Source organism: Tripterygium wilfordii, chromosome 21, assembly GCF_013401445.1.
Source record: "Tripterygium wilfordii isolate XIE 37 chromosome 21, ASM1340144v1, whole genome shotgun sequence".
In the NCBI taxonomy this organism is placed as follows: domain Eukaryota; kingdom Viridiplantae; phylum Streptophyta; class Magnoliopsida; order Celastrales; family Celastraceae; genus Tripterygium; species Tripterygium wilfordii.
Genome location: NC_052252.1, coordinates 4,820,511 through 4,844,081, shown reverse-complemented (window position 1 = coordinate 4,844,081; position 23,571 = coordinate 4,820,511). Strand labels below are relative to the sequence as shown.

Below are 23,571 nucleotides of genomic sequence, written 5' to 3'. Positions count from 1 at the left end.
CTACTTTTTGCCCAGATATTGTTTGGGCCTTGACCCAAAAAGGTGAGCCCGGAGAGTATAGGATTGATGATAGTCCAGCCCAGATTGGATAAATACGCAGACAGCAGAAACGTCTGAAACGAATACGACGCGGTATCTGAGCGACAGCTTTGCCCGAATCCGAAAGCCAATCAAAGTCGTTCAACGGCGACACTGACACTCTTGCATACCAATTACAAATCTTTCGCTTATTTTCGTTTCAATTTCAACTTAATTTATTTATTTTAGTCTCTTCTGCTTCTTCGACGCATCTACTGTTTGGCTTTCAATGAACGAAGTGATCACAGCCGGTGATGCGTCATCGAGCTTCCGATCGGTATCATCTGAGCCGTCCGTCATCCCCTCTAATCCCATTCTACTTTGTGCCTTCCTCGCTTTGGCCATCGCTCAGTTTCTCAAGCCTTTCACCTCCTGGTACTGCCTTCCTCCGCTCTATGTTCCTTCTGTTTATGTGTTTATAGAATGTGCGTTCTGTTTACCTGTCAGTAATCATCTACTTTCTTTTTGATGGGTAGTCTTAGTCTTGAGAGAATTTGTATGGGTTTGGGTCAAAATTACATCTTTTGTGACTTAAACCACACATTCACGGTGTAAATTTCCACTATATTTGGGCAGCAGCTGTTATGTGGATGTGAAATTCAACTCTTTTGAGTTTGCGTCCAATGAGAGAATTACTTTTGGCAATTTTGTTCTTTGGGTTTAGTCTTTCGATGCTATATACGTTGCTTATTTGTGGGTGGTTAAGTTTTGCAATACTTGAATTTTACTTTGCATGCGGAAATCTAAAGCCTATTGTTTTTGATTTTTGTGTCTCTTAATTGCAAAGAATAGGTGCTTCAATTGGATTGGTAATGAATATAGTTGTTGAACACCCTTAGAAATGACATCCGTGTTCTAGTCAATACTTGCATATATCCCAAAGAATCATGTCAAATTTGTAGATTTTGAATGCTGAAAATAGTTTTATGTAACTGACCCCAGAAGCCTGGGTAAGGGATTTTGTTGGTTTGTGTTGTCCAGAATTGTAAATGGCAACAACCAATCACATTTTGTGAAGATTCTGCTTTCTGTTAGTGAAGAATCAAGATTAATGCTTAATTTGTTTTTCAGTATCGAACAATTTGTTTGGTAAGAGCATTTGTAAACTTTAAGAAAATCTGTACATTGAATGCTCGAGTAATTTTGCCTTGGCATATACTTTAGTTCTTATTCGTAACTCACATATAGAAACTGGAGAACATGCTAAGGTCTCAATCTCGTAACTCGTAAGCATGAAGCAATGTGATTAACGTTTTATTTGTTGCTACTGTGTTAGTTTTTGAAACTTATTCGTTCATTCAAACTTTTACTGTTGCCAAAATTATGTTCTATTTCCTTCTCAGCTTTTGAAAAGTACATCTTAGATGTGCAGGTACAAGGATAGGAAATGGGACTTCAGAAAGATGCTTGGGTCAGGGGGCATGCCCTCATCACATTCGGCACTTGTGACAGCTCTTGCGGTTGCTGTTGGTTTACAAGAGGGAACTGAAACACCAGCCTTTGCTATTGCACTGGTTGTAGCATGTGTTGTACGTACTTGCTAACTATGTCTTGTTTTTTCTTTCTCGGCATTGTCTTCTTTTTTTGGAGTCTGTCTACTTGGATTGATGATGTGGCATTTTGCAGGTAATGTATGATGCTTCTGGTGTAAGACTTCATGCTGGTCGTCAAGCTGAAGTAAGAAATTAGCATAGGTTTCTCATATGTATGTAGACCCACAGTTTGCTAAATTGCTTCAAATTACTTCAAAACAATTACACTAGGTTCTTTTTGTTTCAAATTGTGTTTCTGCTTTATATTGTGAATCTATCCTGGTTTTGGCATTGCTATGTGAGGTATATAAATAAATTTCCATGCATAAACAATTTTATATGTTATTGTATCTCTTTTCTGTTTGATTGTATTTGTTTTCAAGTCACTGCTATATAACTTTTGAGTACTATTTGTTATCGTTAGCTCTATAAACCTGATTTTCATTGTGCTTGTAAGCTGGGACCGCATATTGTGTTTTCTTGATAATTTGATTTGACATATCCCTTACTAATTTTGATTGTTTATTTTGCTTACTGCAGTTACTAAATCAAATTGTGTGCGAGTTACCTCCTGAACACCCTATATCGAACGTGAGACCTTTAAGAGATAAGCTTGGTCATACTCCAGTTCAGGTTTGTGGATTCTCTAAATTATTAAAACAAAAATAATCTACTTTTAGGCTGTTCTTGTGTTCATATGATGGTATCAAGTAATAGACTTATCTTGTAGTAACCTCATTCCTGAAGCAATAGAAGGTTAGGCCTGCGTGCTTGCAGTTCTTATTATGGATGACCAACCTTATTGTGCACACAATCAACTCCTCTTTCACCTTCTCCAAAACCATCGCAAGCTTGTAGCTGGCATTAAGTGCTCATAATGAGTCACTTGTACGAGGGGATAGTCATATTACAATATTGTTTCCCGAACATTTGTCATGAGGACTTATGGAAAATTGAAAAAAGGAAAGGTATTAAAAATCTTATTCTGAAAGAGAAGTTTTAAGTTAAGCTGAGCAAATGGATGGCATGAGTTCCCTCTCTTCTAATCTCTTTTCATTGTGAGTAATATATAGGTAAAAACATTATCTTCAACCTGATAAGATTGTTATATATGTCCCTTTAGTGAATAGGTGAAGTTGAAATATGAACTTGAGTTGTTTCATGATAGAATCTTCTAATTCACACTTTATGAAAAGAAGGAAAAAGCAAAGAACTTAGGAGAAATGGATGGCACTAGTGTGTGCTTGTTTATGGAGAAATTCTGTTTTCTTTTCTAGATAGGTGGGTAGAGAAGTATCATTAACAGTTCATCCTCGAGCCATGCCACTATCACCATGGCATCTGCGAAGAACAATAAAAACATTATGAATGAATGAGACGCTGCTAGCCTGCTAAAATATTCCATGCTATACAATAACTCTTGATATATGTTCAGTAGTTAGTGTAATCGATCTTCTCACATTGCTGCAGGTGGGTGCCGGTGCTGTGCTGGGATGTATAGTGGCAATCGTCACGCGAAGTTGGAGTTAAAAGGAATTCAACATAACCGCTTGTGATTGTTTGACCTAAAAATTGACCAGTTACATTATTAATATTGTTGCACCTCATATACATCCGGAGAAACGTCGGAACAATTTTAGTCTCAGCGAGATTCTTGTTGTTGTAGTTCTTGATGGGTCAAGTTTAGGATGCAATACTATGTGTGATATGTATAAAATTTGCCGATTTACTCTCATATCAGACTTCATACTTGTCTAGTGTTTGACCTTCCTGAAGACATGCTACATGGGAGACATTTCATTGATTGTTTCCTTAAAATTGACCATCGTTTATTGTATTGTTTCTTTTGAGCTTTAATCAATCATTCCAACTTTCTGAACTTGTACTATTGGTGAAACCCAGATCAAGAAGCTCCTTTTTTTCCCTCCAGATAAACATAGTCCAACAAACTAATAACTAAGATTTGAGAGTCAACAAGATTATATCTGGGTGGAAAACAACGTAGTTGTAGAATAGTTGTCTCATATTGATGTAATAAATCCAGCTGTTTGATAGACATATTGAGCTGAGAATTTTCTTTTAAAAAAATACCAGCAGAAGATAAAAGTGTTCGTTGCTTCCTAGGGAATGAGGGGTTACAATTTTTTTAGCTATGATAGGCTACAATTGCTCCCAAAACCATATTAAATCACAAATTCTAGTTTCAACGACACAGCATTCAAACCATGCCATCAACGCATAATAAAAGATGACGAGAACTTGAGTATTGAAATTCCAAATGATGCATAAAACCAAGAGTGTGTGTTACAATAAAGGCCATAACATGGGCTTTTACCCTTCAACCCTAGTTGTTTGATATAAGGCCACTACATACAATGAACAAAAAAACAAGGAACAAGCTAGGATGAATAATGAATTGTTGTTAAGATGGTCCACTGTGAGTCTGAGATTCAACACCAAGAGAAAAATGATACGATCTTGATCTAGTTCACCAGCATATGATCAAATCCTCCCCCAGGTTGAAGGGATGCTTGAACACGATTCAAGTTCACGTTCACCCCAACATTGTGAAGCAACTGTTGCAGCCACCTCCTTGTTGTTGGATCTTCCTGGATGTATAAAAATGAAGGGCCGTAAAAAATGACAAGAACGATCATTTTAACAATTAGGGATGAAAATTAGTATGCGTGGCTGCAGGAGTTGAAAAAGGGACACAATGACCAAATTAACATCGTATTACTTACACGAAGGCAGCTATTGAAGGTAGCATCTCTTAGCATGTCTGGGAGGCAACTTCTTAATGCATCACAAGCCCTGCAAACGAAGATAACATCCAGAGTGAATGTTTATCCTAAAAGCATGAAAGTGTCAATCCGAAAAATAAGAACATCAAAAATTTCTTAACCAACCTAGGATTGTCTGACAAACGAAGATAACACCGTATGATGTGTTTCAACAACCGCGATGAGGGTTGTTCTGCAAGTGATGCGACCATGTTCCCTAAAACTCGACCTACAGCGAAAAACCGCTCTGCTGTAGTACAAATGTAGTCCAAGCCCACATCATCCAACAAAATCTTTTGGACGATAAATGTGGCAACCTTTAATCATGGAAGGTAACAACGCAAGTAAAACACAGAGTATTAATATTTTCAAAAAGGAGACATTCTAGCGAAGTTTTAAATTTTAATGAACCATAAATCAGGAATTTCCCAATAAAGGGTAACAGCACAAGTGAACACGTGTCATATGCTTAATTGAGAATTGATATGGGTACATATCTGAGTGTCAGACTCTTCAATTTGAAAATTGATGGGTATGTGGACACCGTTCAAAAACTAGAATAAGAGTACGTGGACAAAATCCAAAGCTAGGATACGGATGCGTGGACACATCATCTTAATGTGTTAGGATTATATAAAAATATTAATCTTATGTTACATTTAATGTAATTTTGTAATGATTTTCTTATTTTTGATACATTTTTTAATCAAATGAAGTTTAGTAATCATAATTTAAATAGTTTTCTTATACAATTAATGAATATATACTAACTGCTATATATGGAAGAATTGGGACAAAAGCATAAAATTGTCTCGCTAATTGAGTCTTCACAATTTAAAGAGTAGAATCATAAGAAGGGGGAGAAAAAAAAATAAAGCGTCCAAATTTTTTTTGGAGGATCCAACACATATCCCATACCCATGTCGTGTCAACAAGAGTATGGCGGGGTATATTGAAGAGTCCGGGTATCATTAGTCTCGTCAATAGAAGCATTCATTTACAACTTTAAAAAAAATCAAATCTCATCCACAGAAATATATGTGCCTTGGGTGATGAAAGATCATGCAATATACATTTAGCATAGCCATCAGCACAACAACAAGGAACTGCTCCTCAACAAAATATGTTCATTTTGAAGTCTCACTAAGGATGTAATGAACTAATGATTAAAGAATATGAACTCAGAATTGCTATTTTGAAACATCGAGTTACGACCCTGAAGACTAACTTTTCGAGGTAGTGAACTAAAAGAAAGATCCAAAGATGCACGTGTTAGAAAATAAAGATAGAAAATAACACTCAACTGTTTTCGACAATTCACTGCCCATCTCCATGGTTCGCAGGCACAAGGGAATTATTTCTGTCGATAGAAGGAAGCTGATAACTTCAGTATCATCAACCTGGTACAAGAACAATACTGTAAGTCTAGGGTCTGAGCTTAAAATCACGAGTCAAGTGCATTAGCTATAGACAGGAATCAGTGCCATTACTCTATGCTGAATGATTGTTCATTTGTTATTAATATTGGGGCGTGTGTGTTCTGGTTCATGCATTAGTATGTGCAAGTAACACGTTATGCATCATCCATTACATACTTGCAAAGATATTCAAAACAAAGGAAGTCAAACAGAAAATATTTTCTTGTGCAACACTGTCAACAACCTCGAAGTAGGAAAAAGAGGGGGGGGGCGGGAGAGGTGCTACTGTCACATAAACAACATAAATTAATCAAGAATAAAGTACCTTAACCAGCGCACCAATGACCCCTAAGCTGGTAAGCCTCAAGTACTCAAATGGCCTTGACTTACTAGTTGTATTGAGGAAAGGGTATAAATACAAAGGTATATGAGCTGCAATGAAAATTGATCTATTAGAATAAATATCCAACCAAGAAATACCCAAAATCTCTGCAACTCTAAGTGCAGCAAACTTAACTCAATTTAAGCAACATTTGTGGAGACCCTAATGAATAATGGCTAATCAAGCACAATAAATTTTCTATACAATGATATATTAAAGACACTAAAAGTAGGCCAAGAAACTAGTTTACAACAGAACTGGAAAGAAGATGTGGACTCAGCTGGAATTCATGTTTCCATGAAGGCAAGATGTATTAACTAATATGACATTCTTATTTAACTCAAGGCAAGTCAATCATTCATGTGTCGCTACAATGCCTCCGTTTTCTCAACTTGGCAAGTGCTAGAACTCATTTTCAAATAAGAGCTGTTTTGGCGAGAACCAGCGAAAGTAAATAAATGTAACCCAACATTCTGCTGCGAACATAAGTTCAAAAGTCTCTTGCTTCACTCACTAATCAAGGTGATCATTTTGTCAGCCAACGTTGAAAAAGAAACAAAGGGAGTATGTCATTGAGACTAAAGTATTACCATTGAGGAACAACATCCTTGTGTCTGGATGAGAGGCTACACACTGCAAGGGAGAAAAAAAATTGCTATTAAGAATGAGTAAAGGGTAAACAACTCCCATGCACAAGGCTCCCACAATGGGTGGGGTCCCCCCACGTAATATACGGAGAGGTTGTTTCCAGAAATTGAACATGTGACCTCTAGGTTGCACCCCTACAACTCTACCACTAGGGCAAATGCTATTAAGAATGAGTAATGCTTTTATTTTTATTTTTATTTTTATTTTTGAGAAAAAAAGAAGTAATTTCAAGATAATAAAATCCACACGCATTCCAAGTGAAAAACACAAAATTAAGTGGCGGACTCAACACTTTGCCGAGTAAAAAGATAATAAAAAAAAAAGTCCCCTTAGGATATTTGATGACTCAAAATGGCAAACTTTGGTACAGTAGAATGTTATTCCTGCAAACTAGACATCACAAGTTCAAACAACAAAACTTGTCTCTCCACATGCTAGGATAAGGCAGAATACTAATTAACAATCAAGCGTTGAGACAAGACCTGAACCTGGGCCGCCCTTTATATGTAAACTTAAACCATAAGCTGCCTATCTGAGACACATAAATTACAATAGGAAGGCAAAAAAAATCACCAACTGGACTGAAGAATAATTAGCCTTGGATTCTGTTATACCATATATTGCAATTATTACTTAATATTTGAGAGTCCGAAACATTAAGCCGTTCACCTATTTGTTTAAACCGTTTCTTATAGAAATTATTAAACCGTTAAAAAGGAGCTATTAAAGGCATTAATGCGAAGTGATGAAAGTATATCAGTTGCTCGCAGACACTTGAAATTTAGAAGTACTTAACCTGAAGAAGAGCAAGAGCATTGCAAACGCGATTTGATTGAACTGGAGTCAGGTTTGGTGGTGATAAAACAGGGTATATTGAAACTATCTCCTGCAAATATAACAGAAAAAGGAAATCAAAAAAACCCCAGGGGATGGCGGGCAGGGTTGTGAATCGGCTATCGGTGGCAGAGCATCCACTTCCTCATAAAACAAGACCAAGAGAAAAAATGAAATGCCAAATAACCCTACCTTTGATGGTGAATTACACTTGAACCATATCTCCAATCAAAACGTACCAAGTACATACACGCAATCATCAAAGACACGTGGAAAAACCGATGACACGTGGAAAAACCAAGCCCGTAAAAGGAATAAATTAATAGATCTCATTAAATGATTATAAAGTACCAAAGTACAAATGATGGGTCTTGTTTGAATGATACACTAAGATGGTACGATACTTTTCCTGATTAAGAACAATACAAAGAATATATAAATCTCCATTAAAGAATTTACGCACTGAAAGCGGAGCCTAAGATCTAGCACAAAAACAATTATTTGAACCAAAATTGTTGCAGGAATATTAAATTTTCTAATCTCTATCCACAACATTGAATCCCAAATTCATTTATTCGTCTTTACATTATAGACCATGAAACTAATTCAATATTCCACAGCACAGAGAAGCTAAAGATTCTGAAAAAATAATCAGAAGTAAAAAAAAAAAAAAAAAGAAGCGCCTGATGCATGACATAAAAAGACAGGTAAATTTATGTCAAACAAGAAACCATTAGAAATCTAAAAGGAACAAAAGCAAAGAAATCCTTGAAAAAATAGTAACAAGATTGAAATTGAAACTCCATAAATGCTTACCTGTAACAGTGCAGCAATAGTACCAAAAGAGTTCCACAGCAATGGAGCCAAATCTTGAAACAATTCTCTCTTCTACAATAATAAACAAAAAAACCAAACACAAGCTTATTAAGTATCCCTGTAGAGGTGAACAATAGTAAAAAAAAAAAAAAAGAAAAGAATTCCACAAGAAGGAAACAAAATTGGGAAACAAGTATTGTTCTAAGATATTAACACCCTTAATTTCAAATCAATTTTCTCGAATATTCCATCTTCAAAACAACCCAAGCACCCAAAATTTAATATAAATAAATCCCTCAATCTTCCCTCTATATTATGGGCCCTAACTCCCCGCCAGCCAATCGTTTCAATTGAACAAAAGAAGCCATCGGCAATAGCAAATCGTTACCTTGGAAAGCTCCAAGAGAGCATTCTCTCGATGTTCAGGATTACTGAGGTCGAGCACCAACTGCTCCGCCGACGCCATTTTGCGTTCCTTCCCCGGCTGAGTAGTCGCGGTGGGTCCACCACCACCACCACCAAACGGAGTGTTTATGGAGAGAGACTGGGGCAGATTGGCCATCTCAGAAACCAAAAGCTTCAATTTTTCACACTTTCCTTGCCTTCCGCTGCAATGACCGAGGGGACGCCAAGACCATGAAGAGACTCTCCTATGGCTATTTATTTTTTGTTTGATTGAAGAGATGCAGAGAACAACACTTGTGCGACCCTTGTTGACGACGTGTACAAATCCTAGTCAGCTTGGCTTTTTTTAGTAAATTGTCCTTCTTATCTTGTGATTCATGTCATTATATTTTGCACCAACCCATGGATCACTGATTTTGATGTAATTAGGGTTACATATTCACTGGATAACCGAGAACAGACTACACCATATAAGTTTACCCTAAACATTCGATACAAGACTAAACTCAAATTGACAAGGTAAATTGAATCAAAACTCATCCTCTTTGAACATTCGATATATGACTAAATCTAAACAGTCAAGCTTGCGTTTATGTTTTACACCTGACCACAAAAATATTGCTCACAACTATAATCCATTGCTAACTCCACTTTTATGCAAGGATAGTTGCTTGATTAATAGACATAGCCGTGTTTTTTATCTTGTTCAAGATTCAATTGCTGTGTGTGTGTGTGTGTGTGAGGCAAATATGACATGTCCATCCTTACGTCCATTTCTTCTTTGTGTACTATCTCCTGTTTTCATCATATGAAACATGTCTAAGAATCAACCAATTACCTCTCGTAATAAGGTCTTGTATATACAAATTTCTCTTAACAATAACATTTCCAGGACAAGTTCCCGTGAAGGAGAGAAGATATCCGTTGCCCAACACATGACTACTCGACGTTCTTTTGAAGGGCATTCCTTCAAGCATCATATAACACATTCACTAAGATCGGTTTCAGCAAACTCGATCAATGCACACTTTCTACTGGAAATGATGGAGAAACTGTTGAGCTTATGTATCAGCAGCATTCTGCGACTTATGTTCTCCGAATTATGCTCCGCAAGAATGCAATATTTGTTCATATTCTTAAGATCCTAGTTAACTTGTAAACCTGCAAAGTAAAGACAACCTCGATGTCAGCATGAGTGCTCAAAAGACATCGAAGTACATAATTACACAAACACAAGTTTATGCCAGCTCCGATAAATCGTTGAAAAAACAACTTCCGGTACCATTACCAACCTGAGCAGTCCTACGAGGAAGAGGAACTTCCAAGCAGTTTCGGAGGCCATCAACTCTGAAAAGACAAATTAATGGTTTGGATAAAAAGTATAAGCAAATATAGAATGCAGATAACGAATTCCTATAGATCCAAATGACCACCTCTTGCTAATTGTTCGTTGAAGGTACTGGTCTTCCCGAATGAGATCCTGACCTCCATACTTTTTTTCATCAGTATTTAGTATAACCTGTGCCAACATAAAATCCTTAATCAATCAATTGTCAGTCATCTGGATTTATGAACAGACACAAAACCATAGAAAGGATTCAAATGTGTGTAGGTGTGTCCACTTTAATGTAAGCTTGTATTAAACCATCACTTACTTGATACTCTCCAGCTTCTTCTACTCCAACACTGTATCTCTCATAAGATTCCGTTGGATGGAAGTTAAAGACGAAAAGAAGAGGACCTCTATTGTAAGATATAACCTGAAAATTAAATGTCCTCCCATTTAGCGGCATGGGTATAGGGCTTAAAGTGCAACAAAAAAGGGAAAAAAAAAAAAAGAAGCAAATGGTAATTAAAATTAGGCATCTGCATGGAATGAAAACTAACTTGTATAATAATGACAACATGAATAATTATTTATCCATAAATGACATCAACACTACGCTCGTAAATTATTTCAGAACATACATGTTCAGGAATAGCCCTTGTCGTAAAGAAGCATGTATGTCAAGCTTCATAATACAAGGTATTCTCTAGCTGACCGGCAGAAGGGAGAATTTCTCTTAGAAGGTCATCTTACAAACACAACATTAAATCAAGCACGAAGCCTCTTCTTCGTAAGCAATGCATTTGACTAAGCGAAAATAAAGATGCTTTTAACATGTTTTTGAGTTATATAAGAGGTAAGATCAAAGTACAACAAACAGAACATAAAACCCTAAATATTCCTTACTTTCAACTTAACTTTAACCGTGAAAATGTCTACGGTTTTCAGGTTAACATAGACAAATACATATTCCAACGTAAACTGAATAGTCAAGAAACCCTTGAAAAATAACCCCAAAATTCAAACCGCCTACAATTTTCAGTATCTCAGTGGAGCAGTTGCCCAGCCCACCTTGTCTTTATGCTGCATCCCTTGCTAAACTAATTCTTGTGTGAAGTTAGAAACTTAGAATAGGGTAAACAAAACAAATGGTGAATCCACACGCGAGCGTGCACACACATATATCCACGGTGGACATGCACTAGTAATAAAATGGAAAAAGAAAGCATTGTCATACCATGGTGGTATCATTCACATGGTGAATGTTGGGCAAACCTCTAGAAAGTACTCTTTCATTTTTATCTAACTTCATCAGGTCCTACATAAAAAGAGGAAAACAGTAATTTAATCTGGGGACAACATGAAATCAAATTTCACATCTGTTAACCAAAAGAGAATAAGATTATTTAAGAAGATATACCAGGACACAGTTACTTCACACACATAGAAAAATAAAAATTGCGAACACTAAAACAGCCCCAGCAGTTTCCACTAACAGATAAAACATTCAAGTAAAAATATGTATGAATTTAATGATTTTGCAGCTGAAGCATGGACCACACCTTGTCAAAGTTAAATAAATGGCGATGCACCCCTTCATTTTCCAGCAAATCCCAGCGACGGTTAGCAAGTGAAAATGAGAAGTTGTTGCTTGGCATTGGGAACTCAACTCTCTACCATAGGAAATGGTCAAAAACTAAAATATCAGAGAAAGCAAAGGGGAAAAAAATAACTTCAAAATATCCCATCATATAAGAAAAAATGTGGATTGAGAAGAAAAGAAAATCTTTACCTTGGGATGCCCAAATTCATTTCCCATGAAATTAAGATAAGCATGGCCACCAATTGTGGAAGTAATGCATCTTATCATCTGTCTCAGTATAGAAGAAGAGTATTCAGTGAGATGAAATCAAAGAAGAGACCTAAACAAACATATGAAACTGACAATAAGAGAACCAAGGTTCTCTAATTAACGTCACTGCACATATGAAGGAGGGTATTGGGGGGGGGGGGGAATAGAGGGTGTGAATGACACTCGAAAGAGATTCAGAAAATGAGAAATATTTAGCTTCACTTTAAACAGTAACAGGTACTTCTCTATTAGCAGTTTACAGGAGATACTGAAAAGAAAAGGACAAAAATCTAACAATAATAAGTATGTCCAAGTAGAATAAGATTTCTTCAGAGAGAAAAAGAAATGTAGACAAATGGCGTACTTTATGCAGTGAACAGCCTCTTAGCAGTGCTTCCTTTGCGTCAGAAGAACGCTCATCAATCCCACCAAACAATACCTCTGCAAGTGACCGCCCACCGGAGATGGACTGTCATGCATTGCAGGAAGTAATTATTGTTCAAAAAACATGATAATTTAAAATCCCTTCAAAAAACTCCCTGTAACATTTCAGAGCAAAGATGTGCACAAGAGATTCACACATATGAATACCTGGTGGTGATTTTCAGCATACAAAAGCATCTTATCCGCATGTTGTTTTTTGCCAACTAGGGTACTGACAATCTGTAAGGAAGTGACTTTAGGAAAATTTTGGTATTTGTACAAAATAAATCTGGTATCAAACAACACATTGACTGCACTAATAAAAAGACAAACAAAAATTCAATGTGTTTCCAAATGGCATGTGAAAACCAAATAACATAACCTTGCTCATGATCCATTGATGGTCAGGAATGTTCTCAAGAAAGGAAGACCACATCTCCGGCACAGAAAGATTAACATAGTAATCAAATCCAAGTCCTCCTTGAGAAGTTGGCTCACACAGTCCAGGATAATATGTTGCCTGAGTAAAAGATCAACCAGACTGTATTTAAAAGACATGTAAATTCATTATTGGGACAAACACTCTATCATAATATGAAAAAAGGCCCGAATGTAGATAGCAATTGCTATAGAAATTGCTAAAGTTTCAACAAGGACAATGGCCTTATTCTTAGAAAAATGGGATCAGAAGAATTTTGATTGCACAAATAGCACCGTAACAATTGGTGAAATGTCATCTGCTGCACCAAAAAGAATACTGCAAAATAGTTTCAATTACGGTTTAAACAACTATCCATTTGGCTCAAAGCTATATTGCAGTAGTCCATCACAAAATACATCGATGTACACAATTCATTTATTAGATGAAATAGGACTTTAAAAAGAGCTTCAATGGAAAACAACTAGTACAAGAGAGTTTCCCTAACAGCAGAGTTAGGGGTATACACAGCCATCTTTTAGTAAATACTAAATAATAACCAGCAAGCCCTTGCTGAAAAATGGAGGAGAAAATTTCAGTTTTATTTCGAATGACAATCGCATAAAATAATAATACTTACATCTTCAGCGATTGTTATTATACTAGGATGAAGAGTGTGCAGCAGCTCATTAGCCAGAACAGTGTACAACATTGCATCTTTATCAACATATTGATTACAGTACCTGCGTTATAATAAGATTTATGTTAAAATGGAGCATAGCCACAACTACAAGCTTTAAAAAAAAACAAACGAAAAGAAAACGAAAGAGCAAACATAAGGTTGAGTATAACGTTTAAAGTTTTATCACATAATAAATGTTGAAAGTCGAGACCACATCCAGCTTCCTCCTACACACCCTGCTTGCAGACTACCAGCTCTCGTAAAGATCTTGTAGCCTTTTACTATTGATGTAAGCTCCATAATTTCTTTCCATATTTTTCCTCATTACTTGGAAAAGTAAAACCATATATCAAAGCCGCCCACCCATTAACCATGCCCTCACAGCAAGCGCCAATGACCTGGTTCCATATTAAAGTGGCTTTTTTTTCCCATATTTTCCCCCATTTCACCCATTACTAGGAAAAGTAAAACCATATATCAAAGCTGGCCCACCCATTAACCATGCAGTTACAGCAAGTGCCAAGGAAGTGGTTCGGTCTTAAAGTGGCTTCCAGTTCAGTAATAGATTGTCATTTGTTTCTTCATTTTTCATGTTTAATTAATGCCATTTGGTCCTGTATGTCAGCAATTCAATTAACATTTCAGTTAATTATATTATGCAAAATAAACCAAACTTATGCAGTTTGCATCATAGAAATTACGTAACCCAGCCTCAGTTGATTATTTAAAGGGTGTGCACATATTATGGCGTTTTGATATCCCTCAAAAAAAACAGTATTGCTTTTTGATCTGTGGAAGAATACAAACGGTAATCCAAAAATAAAAATCTGCAATGCAAAGATTTAAGGTCTTCAATAAGGAGTCAGAAGAATACTAGAGACGAATGTGGTTACAAATAGGAAATAAAAATAGATCAGACAAGATCTTACTCTTCCAAGTCGCCAGTAAAAGACGCAAACCCATTATGTGTATACAACATTGATGAAACTGAATGGAACTGGAAACCATCGATTTGATACTCCTCAACCCACCTGCCCAAAAACATTTCATAAGAAATACGAAACAACCTACCCAAGGAAGTTACAATAACATCAGGAAAAATTTCTTCCCAAAAGATAGCACATCAGCATGAATAAAATTGGAGAATTTCAACTTAGCTTAAACAAACAAAAGAAGAAGAAAAGGAGGAGGAAATTTACCACGGAGAAACTTAAAAGATGACTGTTATTTTATATTTGCTAGTACTTTATATTTACCAGTTCAGATTTGAGAGCAGAAAGTGTAGCACTTCGTGATCACCATATTTGAACATCCTGGTACCCCAAAATTTGTGGTGCCCCCGTTTACCTATTCAAGTAAAATAAGACACAAAAGCAAGGAAGAATACTTATATAATGCAAAGATTTGATCAGCTAACAAGACAATTGCACTACATTTCCTCATTCAGCAGTAGCCCAGAACATTAAAATCAATAAGATGAACTGTCCAGATACTGTTTTGAAAGAAACTACTGACTCTCAAGTCTCAAACAGGGCCAGGAATTTTTGTTGGGGGAGCGAAAAGTTGGTGGGGGTTCGGGGGCAGCGTCTCCGAATATTTTTTTAGGGCTATTTACTGAAAAATGAACTAATTTCTCATTGATTATATAGCAAAATTAAAGTCAAAAACAAAAACATCATGGAATGCATGGGACAAGTCATCAGTGTTAAGACAATATTGATTTCATTAGAAGCAAACTAAACGCAAACACAAATTCAAAAGATCCCATTGCATCTATTAAGTCACGTGCTTCTCTTCTATGCATGGTAAACAAACTCGCTCTACAAACTCACTATAGAGCGATAGTGAGATCCCCAACGTGTATAACCACTCCTTGCAAGTGTATGCTTCAAAACCTCAAGGTTATTAAGGATTGAAAGATTAATGATATCTAGCACCATGCATTAAACACATTTCCCCAGAGTATGGGTTTCAGCAATATGTATCATTACTCAACATTCTCAAAATCAGCTCCCTATTGCAAAGCACATCAAGGCATGTTTAGTAAAACCTACAAGTTGATTAAGCAATGGGAAAATAGCAACTGTCAAATAGATGAACTAGAGTAAGCAACAAAATTTACCAGTGTGGAAGTAGCAATCGTTTGATCCATCAAATAGGGATAGTCCAACCATCTCATCTGCAGCGGAGTAGGAATGCACAATATCTAAGAACACCAGTAATCCATGCCCTGTAAAAATATTATTAAAAAAAAAAAAATTCTAGCGTTATATAAGTTAAACAGCAACAAGTGAACATGTAAAGGACTAAAGTACATTTTTTATGCCACAGAAAGCTAAAAATAAGCATCCAGTGATATGGCTTGGACAGTCATTACTTTATCAAGGTTTAAGCAAGGGGTTTGAGGGCTTTTGACAACTATGCATTTATCATTGTATTCCTTGTTTTGAAATCAGTATGAAGCAGGTCAATAAAGGAGATTAGAAGCACTTATGACCATTTCCCTCAGCGGCAGCCCTTATTGCAAGGATTCCAAGACTGGCCTGATATGTATCTTCACATAGTTGGATCCACAAAGGAGTAGTGACCATAAAATACTATTCTACACTAAATATTGACAAACCACTGTCTTTATCATCTTTCTTTGAAGCCGGCTGCAATTTATAACGTAATCGGAAGTGCAAGAAAAAAATACAAAAAAAGAGAGAGATGAAAGTGAGTAAACAGCTGGTATTGTCTAACTATGTAAGCTTCCCATTGCCCAATGTCAGTGACTCAGCCATAGACAAAACATATACGAAACATTAAGGTCCATGCAAACGGAATGAGATGAAGAATGCTAACCATGTGCCTCATCCACCAAGCGCTTGAAATCTTCAGGGGTGCCATATCTACCGCTAACAGCATAGAAATTGGTGACCTACAATTCCCAAACAGATTCTCCATTATCTTCCTTGAACAACAGGACAAAAGAGTGTGACGGATAAGTGAACAAAAACATCCGAGACCCAAAACCAAGAAAAGAGCCAAATACGAATCCATGCAACCATATCAAAACTTGCATGGGTCAAAAGAAGTGATGTTTGCTTAGTGTCATTATAACGAAGTAATAGCTGTCAAAATCCCTCAAAGGGCTGAAGCGCAGCCCTAGGGCTTCACTAGCACTGAACTGCAGCACCTTCACTGAAGCCATGCTTAAGCGAGCACATTGAGTGAAAAAGAGAAAAAGGCGCAAAAGCAAGGACTTTTCTGAAATCAGTAATATTATGTACTTTGATGTGTGCAATTGGAGGCCTCGTGCTCCTCCACATGAACCGCAAAGTTGTGCCGCCAAATTCACCAAAAAAATCCCTCATCAATCCCAAGGTGGTTGTGATTCTCCAACCAACAAAGTGACAGGCCACTTCCAATATCATACACATTATGAAATAACAAAATTCAAATTTTTGGTTGTATGAATATCTACAATTCAGGCTATCTAGTGTCAGAATTTGTCAACCACCATCAAGGATGGTGCTCAATGCATAGATTCAAGTTAGCATAGTTACACTCAAAGGTGGGATTTATCTCTCAAAAATTTCATCAAAACGTACAATGTCACTCAGGTACAAAAGGCCTGAAAAATGTTCACTCACTCTATAACCAGCAGTAAAATAGTCTCTGTGCTCAACAACCCCAAACAACTGGATTACATTATATCCAGCCTCCTTCACATGAGGAAGGACCTGTTATGTCATTTAAAAAACTCATTAAAACACAGTACCAAGTTTCCTTATTACAAAAGGTAAGAAGAAGATTTTTTTTTAGTGGCAAAAAAATAAAAAGACGATAAATTGATTCAATAATTACGGATTACCTTCTCTTTAAAGCTATTAAATGACGATATTTTGGGCTCTGATCCACTAATTCCAACATGGCATTCATATATACGCAAAGACTTAGGCACTTCCGGCGACGTATGTTTCCATTTGTGTGCACATTCAGGAGGAGGTTCCCAGTGAATGGCAAAAGTCTGATTTCCGTCTGCCTCTCAAGACAACAATTTCAAAGTGAGAGTTATGCAATGAGTAGGTGACATTTACGCAGGGAGGAAATATAATATTTGCAAGAGCAAAGGGATGCACAACAGGCACCAGAGACAAAGATAGACAGATTGATTTTCTTTGAATACAGGATGAAGGTGATTTATAAAAAAATGCCCAATTTTAGTATCTGGTAAATATTAATGTCACATGTGATTATTTTATTACAATAGCTCAATGGTAAAATTTCAACAAGAATTTTTCAAACTATCTAATATGGATGCCCAAGTAAAAAACAACAATGAAATGATAAATGACCTGGTTGTACATACGTAGCCCAGGCAGGTACTCGTTCCAGTGGTCCATTAGGGGTGTTAAAATACACCCTGTATTTGCTTCCATGAGGAATAGCTGGAATGTACTTTTTAAACCATGCTTTCCTTCCTTTACAAGTCTCTAACCAGTATGGCAGGGGAGGACTCTTGGCTCGAAATTTCTCATACCATTCACGAGTATTTGCAATATTGAAAACATCGTAATATTTTCCATTATCAGTCACATCATATGGTGGCAAGTTACTGGGTGGATCATCTTTATGTTGTTCCTTCCCATCCTTATATCTTGTTTCTGCATCAGGTAATTGAAATCCTTCCAATTCTTCAAACGTTTGGGGCCCATTAGGGCCAAATATTTGTTCATATAACTTTGCTGGCACTTCAAAACGGTTTTTAGCAAATCGATCCTCTCCAGGTTCCCAATATTCATCATTTGCCTTCTGCAAAAGCTCTTCAGCAGAAACACCACTGTCACCTTTATCATAATCGTCCACATAATTATATCGTTGAAAATAATACCCATCCGGCTTCTCTCCATCCCTTAGTTTGTCTTCAAGAATAACAAACCAGTACCCATAATCATCATGGCCAAAATGGCCCTCCCTAGCACAGTCTTCTGTTGGTGACCACCCATTAAAGTCACCCACCAGTGCACAGTATCGAGCGCCTGCATTCAAAAACTTAACAATAATCAGCAAATCACAAAGACGCACGATGTTTCGGCAAACTGCAGGCTGCTGTCTTAGGAGACATTAGCAATATGATAATAATGCAACTCATGACTCCAAAATGCAGTGAAAATAATTGATTTTGGAACTTGGTCAGAAATTGGTATACAGGTAAAATAACATTTCCCCATCAAGTGTATCAACATGTGAGTATTATGCCAAACCTGGAGCCCATTCCATATAGTCCACCCGGTGCTCCACATTTCTATGCAAGCCCATCAGCTCATATCTAGAGAAGAAAACAGACAACAATAAGGAGTTAACAAAATGCCAATCCCACTGGTACGGGGTCAGCTATATCATGATATTCAGAATATCATGACGAATTAGGATAGACAAATCAAAGCTACCACCTTAATAATATAACATGATTTCATTAAACCATTAAACTATAAAGTTTTTCGTACTCCTCTTTTCTGAAGAAAATGTGAGAATCTGGAATTGAGCTCTGAATTCCATTAAAAAAAATTTCTAACTCGTGGAACATTTAAAATGAGAATCAAGAAGTAAGACAAGAAGAAGATTGACTAGACCAACCCATAAGCTATGTCCTTGATTTGAAGATTACGTTTGAAAAGTTCTTCTTTGAGGTCCTTCAAGGATTTATGCCTGCAAAATTGAATATGGAAAATGTTTTATTACTATCTGCAAACATTCAAGAACAATAAATCATCACAAATATGGAGGAGAATGCAAAATCAAGCTGTATTTCATAGGTTGGAGAAACGAATCATGAAGTTATTCAAACTAAAAGTCAATAATTTACTTCTCTTACCTCAGCCACCAAACAACAACACTCACAAATTCATAATCTCGATTCCATAAAGCCAAATATTTGATTTATTACTTGACGTCCTACCCTTTCTCAGCCATGTAAATGATGAAGCGGTCCAGTCCTCAAATTCCTTTCCTTCCTACCCTTTCTCAGCAACCAAAGTTCAATAACTTAATTACACTACTCCAACTTGTGCAAATTTGATCGAACCCATTAATAATGCCTACTCAACAGTTCAGGTTCTTACTCCTTTGCTTCACTTTCTCACCAACTAAATAGCATATAACTCTTTCTTTTATTGTCTTCTACATTACTCCTAAACTAAAATTTCACTTAAAACTGTACCTCTCGCGAAGAAACAGAGCAAATGCTTTATGGGCAATCCCGAGTTTGGTGAGAAACCCGACTGGATCGACACCTTTCTCGTCTTCGCTCTGGCTTGTCTTTTTCTTCTTCAATTGGTCAGGCTGTGGTTGGCCACTCGCTGTACATGTTATCTTGATGGTTTTTGTTCTAATGAAATGAATCCTCTGATGTTTAGAGCGAGAGTGAAATGGGAGAGAAGGGTTGCTTGGATAGAGAGAAAATTTTGTTGGGAGGGAAAGTGAAGTCATATCTCTTACAGAAAGTTGTAACAATGGAAGTGAGAAAGCAGAGGTTTTTGGAGATAAGAGGGGTTTTTGAGTCGACTCGGTAAAGGCACGCCGAGTTATATACTCCCTTGAAAGGTTATGCGCATTTTTTTTTATTTATAGAAAAACCATGGGCCATGTAAATTCTGGGTCTTTGAAGCCTCACTTCCAAATTCCAATTAAGTACAGAGTTTAGGAATTGTGGCTTATACGTATCATGAATTATATTTTTTGGGGCCAAACAGTATAGATTGGTGAGGTTTTAAGTTTGATTATCACTAGAGCAATATCCTTGTGATCACGTGCTAGGTTTTGACCCAATTTACCTTGTCGTTATGTGAGAAACTTCTGTTGTATGGTGGCTTTCTCGATTATGGCAAAAAATATCATGAATTTGTGATTTATGCTTCGATGGCAAATAATAGTGAACTCTTTGAACAACTAAGAATCTACCATTGAACTTGTCAATTGAGTGTTTTTCTGCTGCATTTGCTTGATGAACATTAGCTTAACTGGAACCAAAAAAGGCTAAATGATATCCTGCTGAATAGCAATGACATTGATTTATATTCAACAAAGTAGAATGTTTTCCCAGGGTTCCTGGATATAACTGTTACACCAACATATACTGATTGTTCAAGCGATATGAATTAAAAAAAAAAATTGACAACCCTAATTCTGCTGCTTCTTTGCGTACTCCCGCGGTCCAAATATGGTTGAACCAATCCTCACGTTGGTGCTGCCCTTTTCAATCTGCAGGGAAGAAGAATGACCTCAGCTGCAAATCGATAAGAAACTCAGATCGCGTTGCCAAACGGTAGGAATAAAAGTATGAATCATTTGAAGGAAGTCTTACTGCAAGTTCAAAGTCACCAGACATGCCCATTGAGAGTTCACACTGTTCCTCTTGCATGCCTAGAGCTTTGCAGACCTCGCGTCTGCAGTTTAATAGTGCCTGTGGCATTACAATACAACAAATTCATTAGAAATTCAAACGAAAATAAACAAGGTGAAAAGAGGGGGGAAACACAAATATAGATTCCAACAAACAGGAATCTATGCATTAGAGGGAACCGGAATGATTACATTTTTTGACTGAACACAAAACGTTCTCGTCTTAAGTAACAGAACCATGAAAACAAAGAGGCTCTGATGACCGAATCCTAGATGAATAAATTGCACAAACAATTTTTTTTAAAACCAAAAACTAAACTAGGGCATGTATAAGAATCTTCTTACGAAGAATTCTGCACCATGGAAAATATATAACTCTACTTGTGTCCCTTGGCATAGTATTGAGATCAACCCTGACAAGACAAAGCAATGCACAAAATTGCCGTCACCTGGAAGTTTTCTGGAGTGGATGTATAGTCTGGCATCCCTATGGTCATTAAGCCAGAAAATTCCAAATTCAAGCAATGTAATTTTATATGTTCCGCAAGCCCTACACAGCCTGAAGGTTCAACGCCAGATTTTGCTGCACAACACGAGAATACTTATCAACACTTCAACACATTTTTCTGACTGAATAAAGTACAAATCCTCAATCGGCAATAACAAAGGGCCAACAAACAATATCTGCAAGTGTGCAAAAAAATTAAACTAATATAGCTGGAGATACAGTATGTAATGGTCCACAAAAGGAGTTTTTACTGATGAAGACAACATTGGAAAGGCATTGATTGTCCAAATATAGAATTCAGGCTATAGCCTGCCTAAAAAGTGAAAATTCCCAAAGGCTAAGACTTGGCATGGGAATATGATATGCTTGTGAACAAAATCTCAGGCAGGGATGTGATAAAGTTGTCATTATTGTGATTGCATCAATAACCACTCGAGAGTTAAATGCAGAAAACCATAGACAGTTGAATCACAAGACTCAAGAGTATTCTTCATAACGCTTGTTCAACATTCTTTTCCCATTTTGTCATGAAAGGGGACTATTTTACTCACATGCTTCACCACTGGTGTTCACCTGGACCATGACCTTCAATGGGTTCCTTCCAAGGGTTGAAACCACCCGATCAAGTTGATTTGCAATCTGTAGATAAAGGAAGATTGCATTTTGAATGCAAGAAGTTCAAAAATGGAGAGCATGGGTATAGAATCATAAGTCATTTGACCAAAAGGTTAGCTTAGCACCATGAGAATAGAGGACATAATCATAGAATCAAGAAATCGAAGGTTGCTAAGAAAAATTCTCGAGTTTGCAGAAGAACAACCAAGTATCTAAATTTCACATTAAGAAAACAGAAATCCACTAACATAAGCACTTACCTGCACAGAAATTAGACAGTGAAGTTGAAATATGTCTTTACCTTCTCATTATCTACACCCTCGAACATGGACAGATTTGAGACTCCAGCTACATATGAAAGTGAAAACCTTAGAATCCAGCCTCCTCGAGAGCTTTCTAACAACAAAATGCATGCTTCCGTTGCATGGCCATTAGATAACATAATACAAGCACATGCCACAACTCATATGTACCAGAAACCCCCACCAAATACCTTTGTTATTATAAAAAAATTACAATACAAGAGATGATGAAACCATAACCAATGAAGAAATCTAGTTCTTTCTTAAACACTGAGGTTCATAACTGGAACATTCTTGAAATTTGAAAAACATGCTCTTTTTCTTTCACTTAAAAATAATGGACAATTTTAAACTCTTCTGCCCACTAAATTATTGAACTTATATGCAGCATTTGGAACCACATGATAGCTTAAAATAAATAATCAAGCCAAAATCATTTCCACTCTCCAAAGTTTAATCAAAACATTCATAGAATAAACATAATGGATGTGGAACCTTTTACTTCAATTCACTAGAAAAAATTAAAAATAAATTCATACCAAGTAGTGTTTTAACTTTGTTGCTCTGCAAATGCCCGATGAAATGCCACTCTATGTCCTCCGGCAGCTGCAGAAACACCCAAGTTCATTTAGACATACAAATACATATACACACACAAATATGCAAGAATTCCAATAGAATTAATAAAAGAGTGACCTGAGGAGCTTTTTCAATGATTTCTTGGACATAGTTCTCGCCGAAGCAGCGATGACCAGCATTGTATACTTGGCGGATGAGAGAGACGGGTTTTGTTTTGGATACAGCCACGACCCGGACCCGTTCGGGTAGAGTCCCCGATCGCTCCGCGGCTTGGCGGACCCGGAGAATCACCGACCGGAGCGCCGCCACTGCTACGCCCTCCACTGCCGGAGCAGCCATTTATTCCTCAATTTTATGAGTGAAAGGCGCTTAAAGTGATAAAAAGTGGATTTTATGTATTTTTCCTTTTCTTTTTTTTTTTTTTTTGTGGTTTTCTGGAATTTGTCAAATGGGCTGTTGCAGCCCATTTAAAACATCATGGGCCAGTGCCGAGGACCCTGGCAAGTGACAACCCTCATCTGAAATTAACCAAATCCCGCTTCAATGCTATACCACTTACGAATTACGTCATACTAGTCTTAAC

The 23,571-nt window shown here is 36.9% G+C and overlaps 4 protein-coding genes across 9 annotated transcripts; 1 reads left to right on the top strand and 3 right to left on the bottom strand.

Moving 5' to 3' along the window:
- The first annotated feature begins 119 nt into the window (after window positions 1-119).
- LOC119988553 (uncharacterized membrane protein YuiD-like) lies at window positions 120-3,467 on the top strand. Of its 3 annotated transcripts, none has more exons than XM_038833631.1 (5): window positions 120-453; window positions 1,451-1,607; window positions 1,705-1,755; window positions 2,151-2,243; window positions 3,081-3,467. In XM_038833631.1, exons 1-5 carry the CDS (start codon window positions 308-310, stop codon window positions 3,138-3,140), a joined length of 507 nt encoding a protein of 168 aa, XP_038689559.1. In that variant the 5' UTR covers window positions 120-307; the 3' UTR covers window positions 3,141-3,467. The 3 variants fall into 3 exon arrangements, with proteins under 3 accessions (XP_038689559.1, XP_038689560.1, XP_038689561.1); XM_038833632.1 differs by having other exon boundaries at window positions 315-453; window positions 1,422-1,607; XM_038833633.1 differs by having other exon boundaries at window positions 316-453; window positions 1,443-1,607.
- A 385-nt stretch (window positions 3,468-3,852) lies between these two features.
- Window positions 3,853-9,250, bottom strand: LOC119988332 (CCR4-NOT transcription complex subunit 9-like). The gene is made up of 9 exons (XM_038833329.1): window positions 8,880-9,250; window positions 8,492-8,563; window positions 7,638-7,727; window positions 6,784-6,826; window positions 6,137-6,243; window positions 5,698-5,793; window positions 4,520-4,710; window positions 4,355-4,424; window positions 3,853-4,219 (listed from the first exon to the last, which is right to left on the bottom strand). Exons 1-9 carry the CDS (start codon window positions 9,051-9,053, stop codon window positions 4,094-4,096), a joined length of 969 nt encoding a protein of 322 aa, XP_038689257.1. The 5' UTR covers window positions 9,054-9,250; the 3' UTR covers window positions 3,853-4,093.
- A 387-nt stretch (window positions 9,251-9,637) lies between these two features.
- On the bottom strand, window positions 9,638-20,156 carry LOC119988320 (1,4-alpha-glucan-branching enzyme 3, chloroplastic/amyloplastic). 3 transcript variants are annotated; one of them, XM_038833308.1, is made up of 21 exons: window positions 19,804-20,156; window positions 19,221-19,292; window positions 18,848-18,912; window positions 17,939-18,622; window positions 17,455-17,627; window positions 17,234-17,323; window positions 16,443-16,518; window positions 15,721-15,828; window positions 14,855-14,945; window positions 14,528-14,629; window positions 13,557-13,659; window positions 12,881-13,018; window positions 12,667-12,738; window positions 12,440-12,544; window positions 12,016-12,093; window positions 11,786-11,896; window positions 11,461-11,541; window positions 10,552-10,656; window positions 10,330-10,415; window positions 10,189-10,243; window positions 9,638-10,057 (listed from the first exon to the last, which is right to left on the bottom strand). In XM_038833308.1, the coding sequence occupies exons 1-21, from the start codon at window positions 20,070-20,072 to the stop codon at window positions 10,025-10,027; spliced, it is 2,697 nt and encodes an 898-aa protein (XP_038689236.1). In that variant the 5' UTR covers window positions 20,073-20,156; the 3' UTR covers window positions 9,638-10,024. The 3 variants fall into 3 exon arrangements, with proteins under 3 accessions (XP_038689236.1, XP_038689237.1, XP_038689238.1); XM_038833309.1 differs by having other exon boundaries at window positions 17,455-17,621; XM_038833310.1 differs by lacking the exon at window positions 12,440-12,544.
- A 472-nt stretch (window positions 20,157-20,628) lies between these two features.
- LOC119989632 (pyridoxal phosphate homeostasis protein-like) lies at window positions 20,629-23,363 on the bottom strand. Of its 2 annotated transcripts, none has more exons than XM_038835283.1 (7): window positions 23,106-23,363; window positions 22,949-23,015; window positions 22,409-22,455; window positions 22,044-22,131; window positions 21,434-21,567; window positions 20,947-21,045; window positions 20,629-20,868 (listed from the first exon to the last, which is right to left on the bottom strand). In XM_038835283.1, the coding sequence occupies exons 1-7, from the start codon at window positions 23,325-23,327 to the stop codon at window positions 20,839-20,841; spliced, it is 687 nt and encodes a 228-aa protein (XP_038691211.1). In that variant the 5' UTR covers window positions 23,328-23,363; the 3' UTR covers window positions 20,629-20,838. The 2 variants fall into 2 exon arrangements, with proteins under 2 accessions (XP_038691211.1, XP_038691210.1); XM_038835282.1 differs by having other exon boundaries at window positions 20,629-20,843; window positions 23,106-23,362.
- Window positions 23,364-23,571: the final 208 nt, after the last annotated feature.

What these genes read in the sequence shown, in the direction of transcription:
- LOC119988320 (XM_038833308.1), bottom strand. Translation starts at nt 20,072, where the DNA reads ATGACTTCACTTTCCCTCCCAACAAAATTTTCTCTCTATCCAAGCAAC. An exon ending in GCTCTGTTTCTTCGCGAGAG is followed by an intron (nt 19,293 to 19,803) that starts GTACAGTTTTAA and finishes TCAATTTTGCAG; the next exon opens with GCATAAATCCTTGAAGGACC. An exon ending in CAACGAACAATTAGCAAGAG is followed by an intron (nt 10,244 to 10,329) that starts GTGGTCATTTGG and finishes TTGTCTTTTCAG; the next exon opens with AGTTGATGGCCTCCGAAACT.
- LOC119989632 (XM_038835282.1), bottom strand. Translation starts at nt 23,327, where the DNA reads ATGGCTGCTCCGGCAGTGGAGGGCGTAGCAGTGGCGGCGCTCCGGTCG. An exon ending in CAAAGTTAAAACACTACTTG is followed by an intron (nt 22,456 to 22,948) that starts GTATGAATTTAT and finishes TTTCATATGTAG; the next exon opens with CTGGAGTCTCAAATCTGTCC. An exon ending in CCACTCCAGAAAACTTCCAG is followed by an intron (nt 21,046 to 21,433) that starts GTGACGGCAATT and finishes GTAATGCCACAG; the next exon opens with GCACTATTAAACTGCAGACG.
- LOC119988332 (XM_038833329.1), bottom strand. Translation starts at nt 9,053, where the DNA reads ATGGCCAATCTGCCCCAGTCTCTCTCCATAAACACTCCGTTTGGTGGT. An exon ending in CTATTGCTGCACTGTTACAG is followed by an intron (nt 7,728 to 8,491) that starts GTAAGCATTTAT and finishes TTATATTTGCAG; the next exon opens with GAGATAGTTTCAATATACCC. An exon ending in TCATTGGTGCGCTGGTTAAG is followed by an intron (nt 5,794 to 6,136) that starts GTACTTTATTCT and finishes TTCTTGTACCAG; the next exon opens with GTTGATGATACTGAAGTTAT.
- LOC119988553 (XM_038833631.1), top strand. Translation starts at nt 308, where the DNA reads ATGAACGAAGTGATCACAGCCGGTGATGCGTCATCGAGCTTCCGATCG. An exon ending in CTCAAGCCTTTCACCTCCTG is followed by an intron (nt 454 to 1,450) that starts GTACTGCCTTCC and finishes TTAGATGTGCAG; the next exon opens with GTACAAGGATAGGAAATGGG. An exon ending in TTGGTCATACTCCAGTTCAG is followed by an intron (nt 2,244 to 3,080) that starts GTTTGTGGATTC and finishes ACATTGCTGCAG; the next exon opens with GTGGGTGCCGGTGCTGTGCT.